Source organism: Sander vitreus, chromosome 3, assembly GCF_031162955.1.
Source record: "Sander vitreus isolate 19-12246 chromosome 3, sanVit1, whole genome shotgun sequence".
NCBI classification, from domain to species: Eukaryota; Metazoa; Chordata; class Actinopteri; order Perciformes; family Percidae; genus Sander; species Sander vitreus.
In genome coordinates this window covers 3725501-3738049 of record NC_135857.1, presented here as the reverse complement: position 1 = coordinate 3738049, position 12549 = coordinate 3725501, and the positions used below count along the sequence as shown (strand labels likewise).

The 12549-nt window shown below is 43.6% G+C and overlaps 1 protein-coding gene across 1 annotated transcript in view; it reads right to left on the bottom strand.

Moving 5' to 3' along the window:
• gbe1b (glucan (1,4-alpha-), branching enzyme 1b) overlaps nucleotides 1–12549 on the bottom strand; it is a 146860-nt gene that overhangs the window by 10904 nt on the left and 123407 nt on the right. The window contains exon 15 of the mRNA XM_078245751.1: nucleotides 6438–6555. Within this exon, the coding sequence (XP_078101877.1) occupies nucleotides 6438–6555 (118 nt within the window). The remainder of the gene's footprint in view (nucleotides 1–6437; nucleotides 6556–12549) is intronic.

The following is a 12549-nucleotide window of genomic DNA, read 5'->3' as shown; positions in this document are numbered from 1 at the left end:
CCGTCACCAAAGTCTTGTCTGGCTCTGTAACGTGGCAAATTAACTGAAAAGTTCCGAAACTCTAGCCTGGCTTCGCCCTCCTACGTACGTCCACTCAATTTTCATTTTCCTTCAGTACTACGTCTGGTTTTGAGGTATATTCGTGGGTTTTCTCCGGTCAAGTCTTTACCGGTCCAATCAGCGAACAGAGGGAGTGGCTGAGAACGATGACGTTAATTTCGTGCACTAGTTTGAGTTGTAGTTCCGTAATGGCGGCGGAGAAAGATGCGAGCGAAGCCAATTCGGTCCGTTGTGGCAACGCTGCCGAATATCCAGAAGTTAAAGCCCGAGCAAGAACAATCTTTGCTGAGTTTTGTTGGTGTTGGTTGGCTCCCCACGGGGTTTGGGAAAAGTCTGATTTTCCAGCTCGCTCCGTTAGTGGTGAAGGAGTTGGCTAAGGCTAACGCTAGCGATGCTAAGCCGATGTCTCGACCAAACGTTGATTGGTTATGGCAGATCCAGAGTGGCTCTGGGCAGATCCAATAGTTTTAAACTTCAACAGAGTACCCGCCTTCAAGGAAGTTAACACTTGTCAATGGAGAGTGGCCAGACTCTCTGTACAAATGAAATGTATCAGAGTCTGGTAGGACCAGGCTACCGAAACTCATCAAACATTACAAAATAAAGTTTCCACTTCAGTTACTGTCATATGTCTATGACGTTGACTATGAACAAACATAATTATATCCGCTGATACTTCATAAAAGTTTGATCATTTATGGGGATAATGTTTCACATCTTTCACACTATTAACTGTTTAATTCACAGGCTACTTCTGTTAAAAATTAGGGCCTGAAATGAATGAAAAATCGACTTAGAAAATACTTTCAGTCATCCTATAGCTACAGTATATTGTGTGCAACCGGATTATTTGTGCAACAAAAAGATCAGCACAGAAAAATGCAATTTTGTCTGTGAGTCTGTAGTTGCTGAGGCTCACATACATCCATGGTGCACAAGAGGTGAGACGCACAAATCCATCTCCCCAGGAAAAAAAGCAGTGTTTGGTTGGCAAACTCATCTAATGCGTAATTGATCCCGTGGATGATGTGTAAGTAGGGTAAGTGAACAAGGTGTAGGAAATTAACCCGAGTTCTTACACAACATCGTTCATTTGTCTTAATCCTGCACATATTTCTGTTGCTGTATTTACTATTTCATTATTTCATCCATGCGTGGCGCAGCGGATCCGGATCCGTCACCTGCCTTGGACACACACTGGCCTCACTTCCATCTCCTCCTCTTGAGTCGGGTCTCCCTCGCACTGGAAACATTTTACTTACTTACACTTAGAAAATGAATGGCATTTCATCAGTGGGTTCAAACTGCTTAATATGTGTAATTTGGACTGACACGCACATGCATGTTGTTTGGTAACTGGTGTTTAACGCAGGAGGCAGTGATGCAGTACTTGAGTCCTGGACTCGGCCTCAAGTCTGACTAAAGTCGCTATTCTCGGGACTTGTGAATCGACTCTGATTCAGGTAATGGTGACTTGACTCGGACTCGACTGGGACTCTTCTTTGGTGACTTGGACTTGGACCCGGACTTGAACACTGGGGACTCGAGATTTGACTCAAACTCGACAGTTGGTGACTCAACTAAAACACTGGACTGATGTACAGAAACTGGAAGGTTTGAGGAACATTAACATAAATCATGTGAACTAATTGGAGATTTCTTTGCTTATGCTGTAGGTGTCACACCGGCACTGGGCTCTCCCTCAGCCACGCCCACTACACAGTCTCCTCTCAATCAGTATCATCGTTCACTATCCCCAGCCTATTAGCTCTCCTCACCTGTTGCCTGTTTGAACTCATTATTTCATCTACAAGAACCCTCTCCATGGCTCAGTTGTTGTCTGGTCTCATCACTATAGGACTCCACATGTCATTTGGACTCCAGAGGTTTTCTGTAATTGTTACTTTTTTGTACCCTGTCCAAGACCTCCATTAAAGATATTCGGATGGTATTCTGTGTCCTGAGTCTGAGTCTGCGACAGAAGACCAGACCGCACACATTTGCACACAGTTGCGACGAGCCATCAATGCAGCAGCTGCCTCTCCTGCGCTACTTCCAACACACCTTGCCGGTCCTATGGGCACACCCGCTCCATACTCCGGTGCCCCTGAAGACTGTAATGGCTTCCTGCTGTAGTGCTCTCTCGCACTCGAGATGCAGTCTCACCGCTACCCCAAAGACCGTGTCCGGATCGCCTACATTATCAGCCTGCTCACTGGGAGAGCCCTTCAGTGGGCCGAAAGTGTTTGGAAGCAAGCCGGCCCGGTCACCAACTCGCTCCAGGCATTTACAGAGCACTTCCGTGAAGTTTTTTTTGTCTCCCCACCGGTGATACCACTCTTCAAGAACGACTTCATAGCCTTCAACAAGGCAAGCGCTCCATCTCTGACTACGCCCTCCAGTTTTGTACCATGGCTTCTGCAAGTGGTTGGAATGAGCCAGCTCTGCTCACTACCTTCCGCCAGGGCTTAGAACCATCACTCCGTCTGCACCTCTCTGCCTATGATGACAGCATGGGATTGGAGAGGTTTATTCAACTTGCGTTCCGGGTGGCCCATCGGCGCGAGAGTTGCTTGAGTGAGTTGACAGCTCCACCACGCTACGACCCAGTTCGCCGCCCCTCAAGTCCATCCTCTGAACCAGGAGGTGAGCCCATGCAGTTGGACTATGTACGCCTGACCCCGGCTGAACGTCAAAGACGATTAACCCAGAGGCTCTGCCTATACTGTGGGGCTGGAGGACACACCATAGCAGCCTGTCCCATTCGTCCACCACGACCCTTGGTGAGTGCTATTCAAACCCCATCCTTGTGTTCCTCTCCATTGTGTACCTCCATAACCCTCACTGCTCCAAACGGCTCCCTTGCAGCCACCGCCCTCATTGACTCAGGCTCCGCCGGCAACTTCATCTCCGGGGCCCTCTGCCACCGCCTCAACCTCTGTCGCTTCCGGTGCCAGACCTCGTTTACCCTCCAGTCCATAGTAGGCAAGCCCCTGGACTGACGTTTGTTCCACCATCTTGCTGGACCTGTTAAGCTGCAAGTTGGTTGGTTACATACTGAAGAAATCACTTTCCTGGTTCTAGAACACTCCACCACTGATGTCATCCTGGGTCGCCCCTGGCTGTTGCATCACTCGCCCACCATTGACTGGAGCTCGGGTAACATCCTGAAGTGGGGAACAGACTGTTTTCCACATTGTTTCCCTGACCTACCTCTTACTCGTCCACAACCCCTCCCTCCACCCGTGGCACTCTGCACCACTTCGGTGGAAAGCCCAAAAAGCAACAGCCTGGTAGAGATCCCCCTGGACTACCTCCACTTCAGTGATGTGTTTTGCCCGCAACAAGCTGCCAGGTTGCCTCCTCACCGCCCATGGGACTGTGCCATTGATCTCCTACCAGGTGAGCCAAGTAAGATTTACCCTCTTTCTCTGCCCGAACAGAAGTCCATGGAGGAGTACATCAAGGAGGCCCTAAAACAAGGCTACATCAGACCATCTACCTCCCCTGCTGCTTCAAGCTTCATTTTTGTGTCCAAGAAGGATGGTGGTCTCAGACCCTGTATTGACTACCGTGCACTCAACAAGATCACCGTCAAATACAGATACTCTCTTCCCCTTGTCCCATCCTCCCTAGAGCTTCTGCGAGGTGCACAGATTTTCTCAAAACTAGACTTACGTAGTGCTTACAATCTCGTTCGGATCCGGAAGGGGGTCGAGTGGAAGACCGCCTTTGTTACCCCTACGGGCCACTATGAGTATCTGGTGATGCCATACGGATTAACTAATGCCCCCTCTGTATTCCAGGCATTTATGAACGAGATATTCCGAGAGTACCTCCACTGTTTTGTGTTAATCTACATCGATGATATTTTGATATATTCCAGTAATATGGCCGACCATCTCCACCACGTAGCCTTGGTCCTCCAGAAGCTCCGTGAACACAACCTCTATCTCAAAGCGGAAAAGTGCTCCTTCCATCTGTCTCAGGTCCAGTTCCTCGGATACAACATCAGCCACAACCACATCAGTATGGATGAGGGGAAGGTAGCGGCGGTGCACTCCTGGCCAACACCCACAACCATAAAAGAACTCCAACGCTTCCTTGGTTTTGCCAATTTTTACCGCCGCTCTATAAATAACTACAGCTATCTCACTTCCCCTCTCACCTCCCTCCTCAGAGGTAAACCCAAGACCCTCTCCTGGAACGAAACTGCCACCCAAGCCTTCAAGGACTTGAAGAAAGCCTTCACCACAGCTCCAGTCCTCACACAGCCTGACCCGGATAGACCCTTCATCGTCGAGGTGGATTCCTCAACCACCGGGCTCGGAGCAGTGCTTTCTCAGCAGCAGGGGAAGCCCTCGAAGCTACATCCATGTGCCTTCTTCTCCAGAAAAGTCTCCTAGTCAACTTTGGTGAACGGGCGGGAATCTCCTACGCTAATTTAGAGGTCCAAGCCAGACTCATCTTCAAAGCCAGATGTATTATAAGACCAACCAGGTCAGACTGCTCTGCACTTTCCGCACTTGTGACCGATGTCGCGAGACAATTTTTACCTCTCACTCTCAAAGTCACGTCACAGCTTAATCTCGCCAGATCTCGTGGGATGAGATCTCGTAACACCTCTAGCTGAAAACATTAGCTTTAACCATGTCAATTGATTATCTTAGCAACCTACGTCTACCAGAGAGGACAAGTTAGCTGTTAGTGAGCTGATGTTAGCTATGTGTTAGCAAGCTAATTAAGGCCCTCGCAAACATAATACTGCATATCTTTCTGATTTATCCACATTCCACTATAAGTTGCATACTGTCAAAATGCTTTAGTTTCACTTACAGAAATATAATTGGCCTACAACTGACATATGTTATGGCAATCGTCAGTGCACATGTAGAGTTAAGCATACTGAGTGTCAGGATCCCACAATTTCCCCATTCTTCTTGCTGATGCCTCACGTCTTATTGCCTGTATCCACTTTTGTCTTCCTAAAAGCTTAGTTTTTCAGTTTGCCAACTAATACAAACTTAGTTATGGGTTCTTTTGCCTATTGTTAGTGCATCACACCATACAGCAGCTTTTAGGCATTTTTTGTTGTTGTTTTGTAGCGTAAAAGTGCCCCCTTGTCAAGTGAGGGAATTGACAAGGGGGCACTTTTACACAAGAAAAAGTCAATGGAGAGAGATGAACTGTTTTCCCCTCCGGTGTGGGCGGGACCTAAATGCGCTCTGTCTCTATAGACCACATGTGTCAAACTCAAGGCCCGCGGGCCAAATCTGGCCCCTCGCAAATTTTTATCCGGCCCGCATATCAATTTAGGTTCACAATCAATTTTGGCCCACCTAGTTGTGTGCCAAACCAAAAACATGGGAAACTGTTTTTCAACTTGCAATTACATGACACTCAAAGCAGATTTTGGCATGTGAAAGAGCTTGTGAGTCAGCTGTGTGGTAGCCTACTTAGAAAATGTAATCATTGTTTTGCTTGATTTGCTAAATTCTAGGATGGATTTGGAACTTTTTTGCTCACTTTTTCAGGGCTTTATGTGGACCAAATTGTAAGTGAGAAGACTATATGAGACATGCAATAATTGAGTCAAAGATATTTTACTTTTTCGATGAAATAAAAGCACGTCAATAAACTATACATGTCTGGCCCTTGATGTGATTCTCTTTTTCCAGTGTGGCGCTTAGCGAAATTGAGTTTGACACCCCTGCTATAGACAGATGCATCATCCAATCACCTGCCAAGTATACTTTAAAAAGGCTTTTCAGATGGTTCTACTGTATGTAGCAAACCATCTGGCGCGTCAGGTTAATGTGAGATCAAAGCTATGCCCTAAATCTAAACAGTATGCAAATACAATACGTATTAAGGCAGTTAGTACAGTACACAAGAAATGAATAGGAAATGATGCTAGGCATGTGACTTGGTAATGCTACAGGCAAAATGCATTTGGATAAAACAAAGCAAAAGGAAAATGTTGATCCAAAGTTTAAATCCTTCATTTTTCTTTATTTATTATGGAGCTGTCTCATCACCACCCACAGCCGCTTTTGATATTTTTTCAGCCGTAAGCAGCTCCTCCATTACATATGTGCACTGCATTGTATTAAGTCATTAAGTATGCATACTGACATGTTTGAGTATGCTTAATGTTGTCACTTTTTTCTGTGTGAATGTTCAACATCCTCCAACCATGTAGGAATCAGTATGCAGAGTGGGATGGTGATACAGCAGATGTTATTAGGAAAGTGCTCTAGAGAGTGGACTCAACAACAATGGCCCAGGACTTATAATTGGAGTACACTCCATATTTAGGATTGCTGTTGTTCAACAAAAGATGACCTTTGATGAGTCAAAAGAAGAAGAAGAAATACCTTAATGGAGTTGGGGCGACCGTTGAAGGGCTGGGCCTCTGTGAAGAACTCGGTGTTGTGGTCCAGCCGTCCGTGACCTCCATACAGAGCCTCATCTGAATCCAGCTTGATTTTGTATCTGACAAAGATTGACGTTAAGGCGCTATAGCAGTGGGAAACTAGATTACAAGATCTAAGACGTAAGAAGCACAAGAGAAGGTTTTATCACCAGTGCTTTTGGTGTTCAGACTTGGTTTAGCAGTGCTCAGCTGGTTTATATTCATTGAAATCCTCACATCCATCAGCATTCATCTCCCCTTCGCAGCACTACAAAGTGACAGAGCGCAGCCAAAACAGACAGAGAGACAGAACGCTGACTGAAATGAACATACATACTACAGTGATTCAGCCACGGCTCAGCCATCCTGCCTGCCTGTCTAATTTATCCAATCCAATGCATAACTAATGAATTTCATAAAACATAATAAACTGTTGATAAAAAGTAACCAGTCCTCTAGGACTTTGTTTTTTGATCGTAGTGGAATCATTAGGATATTTTTTGACACCGATCAAGATAAATTATTAATTAATTGTGAGAAAAGTGAGAGCAAATCAAATTTGACCTACATTAAATATGTATTAATTCCACTCAGGTTAATATGTAGTAGAGGCACCAGAAGGCCTCTTTGAATTTAGGTCTGATACCGACCGAACAAAATACATCATACAAAGTCAGCTTCACACATCTGGACACTGCAACCATTCTGCTTTTCCTAAACAAATACTATAGACTTTATGTGGAATATGCTGTATATTTCTCATGCACATGATCCTTTTTTACTTTGCCAATTTATAAGTCTATCAGTCAAAAAACCTTGATGAATCCACTGTGATTCAAAGTTGGAAAGCAATAAATGTCAGGGAGGTGGCTGGTTTTTCACTAGACTTAGACAGTTAAATAATCCAAAAAATGTAATTGCCTTTGATCATGTATAGTAAAAGGTGTCCTGTATGTGTGGTGTGTGTGTGTGTGTGTGTGGAGAGGGGTTGAGGGGCGAGTGCCATCCGCTGTGCTTTCATAATAAGGTTAACCCCGTTTCATATAATATGTGTTCTTGAAGAGGAACCGAGATGCCAAGACACTGCATTAAATATATTAGCCTATGTAAATCATGCCATATGCTCCAGCGAGGGCATATATTCACCTTTATAAGTGCAGGATCAAAGTGATTAAATTATGAGTAATGCCCTTCAGTAGGGGCACATTGAGAATACTGACTAATGTGATGTGTACATTGTTAGGAAAGAGCTCCCAAAGTCTGTCTGAAGAAACAATTATCCAGGAAGACTTTCAAAAAACCCCTCCTACCTTCCTTAACATTAGCACAGTTCCCATCTCGCTCCTTGACAACAACAAAAAAGGATGGATGTCGGAATCAGTTACAAGGCCGTTATTAATGTCAGAGGAAATGTTGAAGACATTTTAAAAGCCTGATTTGAAAAGCAAGAAGAAAGTGCACTTGGACAAGTATGTACATTTTTTTTTTATCTGAAAACTTCTCTCCAGGCAAACTTTTGCCTTGCACATGCCAGTCAGAAATGCTTAGTAGCCTACATGTACATGCATCCTTGATGTCCATGTATAATGTAAATACCCATGGACATCTGTGCAGTGCATTATTTACTCTCGTCTCTCAGGGACAGGAGCTGTAAGTAGCGCTATTGTAACAAACACCAGGAGAAAGGAGCAGACATGTAAACAGCACCCTAATTGGCTGGCTGAATAATCACCTTATCTCCCCAAAAGGCGATATTGTGGAGTTTGAGTGTGATCCTCAAACACCGCATTGTTTCTCCTGAGGAATAGGAAGATCTACTCCTCCACACGCCGCTATGCTGTTTTATTGACAGAACAAACTAATTTTTGCTCTGAAGGCTTTACAATAACCAGCAGAGGAATATGTAAATATTCTCTCAGGGGTTATCATGCTTCTGGGAAACTGAGGATACATGTGATTTCAAAAAGTTAATCCCCACCCAATACAAACAATAAAAACCATGGCCTTAACTTATTCTGACGGTGCATGGAATACGTTTGCGAACTGTAAATATTTTTCCAATAACGTGTTTCCGAAGGGATTCGGAGTGCTGGTAACACCACAGGGCTCCTTCACACTGCTTGTTGTGCATTTTCACTCTTGTGGATTGCAAGTGTACTGTATGTGTGCACGTCTGTGGCATAGGGTGCTCTGGAAATGAGGCACAGTAACAGTAATTCAGAGTTCCCTGGCAAACTTATCTGCAAGGAAGCGAGAACCAGCACAAATTGGTAGTTGGAAGCTTTGAGCGATTACGTCTTTGTTAGTGGTTAGAGAAGGCTGCAACAACAGCTTGCAGTTTAGCTGTAAAGTATTGTAATCAATTCAGCCTTTGTGAATAAAAGGGAATGATTTAAGAACACAATCAATTTTGCCCAATGAGCAGAAAGATAAAAAGGCAGTCTGAAGCTTGATGATTAGAGCCATTGATGACCTGAAAACAATCTGGCCATGACCGTGATTGCAGACCGAGCCACCACTTAGTTTCTCCATCAGCTTGTTGTTTTTCTTCTTTTTTTTTTTGCTTTATGGGAGTAATAGCACACCGGTGTGGGGGGGGGAAAGTGCTGAGCCAAATGTGTATGCATGTCTGAAGACTGTGGCATGGCTTTGTAAGCACTCTTAACACCGTATCTTGCCTTTTGAGAGTTGACTTTTCCCTGCCCTTCTGCTCAGCCGGTGCAAGTTACGTCAGAGTGGAAGAATTGTTAAAAACGCTTTCAGTTACAGAGGAATGAGAGGCCGGTCTAGCAAAACCAGCAGCTGGAAGTCTGGTGTAAAGTGAGACCCTCTGAACACCCACACAGGTGTTTTCAGATATTATGGCTGATTAGACTCTGCTCAGGTTGAAGGTGGGCCGGAGCTTTAATGGGAACTTATTAGGTCACTAATTCTTTCTACCAATAAGAATTATACGGCTGTCATGTGTCCCATTCTAAAAGGTGCATCAGCACTAACAGGGGACTCAGGAAGATGTCACTAAATCAGTCAGTCTAACCACACCCACACAGTCCTGGGAAGAGGCCCAATCAGCCACATTAACTGAAAACACCTGTATGGGTGTTCAGGGCTTTTAAAGACTTTTCATTTAAAAATAAAGAGATGCCCATCACTTTTTACAAAGTGCATGAGACCTGAGGGCAATATTTTCACCTCAAAAACATTGCCTATCTTCGCCCATCACTCCCCTTCTCTTTGATTCACGCCTTCATCACTTCCAGAATTGACTACTGCAACAGCATCCTCAGTTTCACCTGCAAAAGCCTAAAATAAACTCCAATACATCCAAAACTCTGCTGCCCGTCTCCTCACATACAGCCGTTCCCGTGATCGCATCACTCCCGTCCTTCAGAACCTCCACTGGCTCCCTGTTTCCCAACGCATCCAGTTTAAAGTCCTCCTCCTCACCCACAAAGCCCTCCATAATCAGGGTCCGTCCTACCTCACATACCTGCTCCACTGCCACAACTCCCCCCCCCCGTAACCTCCGCTCTTCTGACGCAAACCTCCTCTCCACCACTCAGGACCAAGCACCGTACCTCGGGTGACAGAGCTTTCACCATTGCAGTCCCCTCCCTCTGGAACTCCCTACCTGTACACATCCGTGACTGTACTGACCTGGACGCCTTCAAAACACACCTCTTCAGATTAGCTTTCCACATACAGTAGTCTTACATTTCTCACCTGATAGCTACTGGTTTTATTGTTTTTAATTGCTTTTAATATGCTGGTTTTATGTGTTGCTTTTATTGCTTATCTGTATTAATGTGATATCTGTGCTGGTTTTTACTGTAAAGTGTCTTATATATCTATATAAATAAAATGTATTATTATTATTATTATTATTATTATTATTAATAAAAATAATGTTTACCAGCCTTCAAGATAACTTTGCTATATTAGCTTTGTATTGATTTGTTTTTATAAGTTTGGGGAAATCTATTCATTTGTCATGCTTTTTATAAAAAGATAAAAGAGATGAGCACTCTTATCAAATTATGCTTACATATGAAATAAAAAAACTCCACAGCCATTCATTTGTACAAAAAGGAAACTACACACTGTAGCTTTAAAACTATAGTGCGTAGTTTCTGTCGCCCCCATGAGGAATTCTAAGTAATGACAACAACCCTGTCGGCGTGTCCACATGATACAAGCCTTCTGTGATCGCCCACGCGCCCCCACCCCTCCTCCACACAGTTGCTAGTAGCCAAGGAGGACACAGAGGATTAAAATAACATGATGGACTCTTCAGAAGAGGTCATTATCTTCACTCGAGTTTCTGCACGCGCAAAAGTCACCGGACGACACAATCTTCTGAACATAGTCACACTGAGAAATACAGAGAGAGTTGTGTGGAGCTGATAGTCTTAATTAGCTTTGTAGCAACTCATTTGGCAACAGCTTGAATGTAACGGACGTTCAATAATATCAAAAAGTTATGCACTAAAGCTTTGAATAAAGCCAAACTGTTTATAACCTTTCTAATCACCTGACTTGTTGTGTTTTTTGCTCCATCTGAGCTGATGTCACCATGTTCCCAAATGAATGAATTACTTTCCTAAGAACAATGTTATCATAATTGAGAAAAATGCCAGACAAAACCACAAAAAATAAGACCCAAGCTATAATAAACTGGAATTTCCCATTAATTCCTGGCCTGAACACAGCTCCTCTATTTGTCTACAGCATTTGAACACCACAAAATTCTGATTTCAGATTAAGCCTCCGGATTGATGAGGATGTTTGTGGATGATATCTGGTAGAGTTTGTCTACAGTGTAACTTTGTCTATGCAATCCATCTTGATGCATCTTATAGCAAGCTGTAGTGGGGGAAAAAAATTAGATGCATATTTTCCATTTTCAGAAACCTTATCTGGAGCATTCCAGATAATAGCAGAGTAAAGTACTGTCACCTATGCACATCTGGGTGTATTTTATTCTAGTTAGTTAGTGTCACTGCACCTGTAGATGAATTATTCCAACCAACACTCAGGGATCGGCTCAGACAGAGAAGGAGAATGATGTCCTGACACTATCTCGACAGGATTGGCACAGTGTAAATCAAAGACCAATCTGCACTGACAGGTACAGCTTTCATGACGGGATCCAACTGGGATTTCAAATACTCTAACCAGCCAGATAAAGCCCAGTGCCTGAACAATGTGTCCACCACGTGTCAGAGAGAAAATAATAAATAAAAAATAAATAAACACTGATGGTTTGAGTGCCTGTCGAAGAGCTGACGTTGACTGCATTTTAATGGCCATTGTTTTCGGTGAGGTGCTTCGCTTCACTTTCTCTCCTGTTCCTCGTGAGAGAAAAGAAAAATAGAAACAAATTCAGAAGAGGACAATGAGAAGCAAAACAAGACGCTTGTCTAAAAATATAAAGAGGCCAAACAGTCACTGTGCATCCAGACTGGCACTGAGGGAGGATGACTGTAGTACAGTTATTAAAGTTAATACAGCAGCCTTTCAGTTTTACATTATACCCCAGACACTAAAACCACAGTCGTTATTCAGCTGTAACACATCCAAAACCGCATCGATTTCTTTTCAGTGGAATATTGACTACTATTTTTCCTTTGAGTTTCTATGTATAATTAACACTGTGGCGTTATGCTGAACTGGATGCATTTTCAAAACAGTGCTGGCTGCAACTGGACATATTGCTTATTTTTTTTGTTTCGTAGTAACATAACTGCTGTGAATCTGTTACATTCCATTCTCTGAAAACTCTGAACAAAGCCTCTTTCATCTGCTTTCATACATTTCATAAATTTGATTTTAAATTTGAAATTTCTATCTATTTACTCTCATGTCATATAAGTGAACGGAGCGATCCTTAGAAAAAGTATCCTTGTGTGTCTCATTAAACCTTTAGAACATTGTTGAACTGAACTCTGCTTCGTGTCGCGTTGTTCTCACAGATCTCGTAACTGCTTTCAGAATCAACTCACAGAGGTCACGCCAGTAGATGATATGATACCACAAAACAATCAGGATCCAACAACACATAACAAGCAAACAGA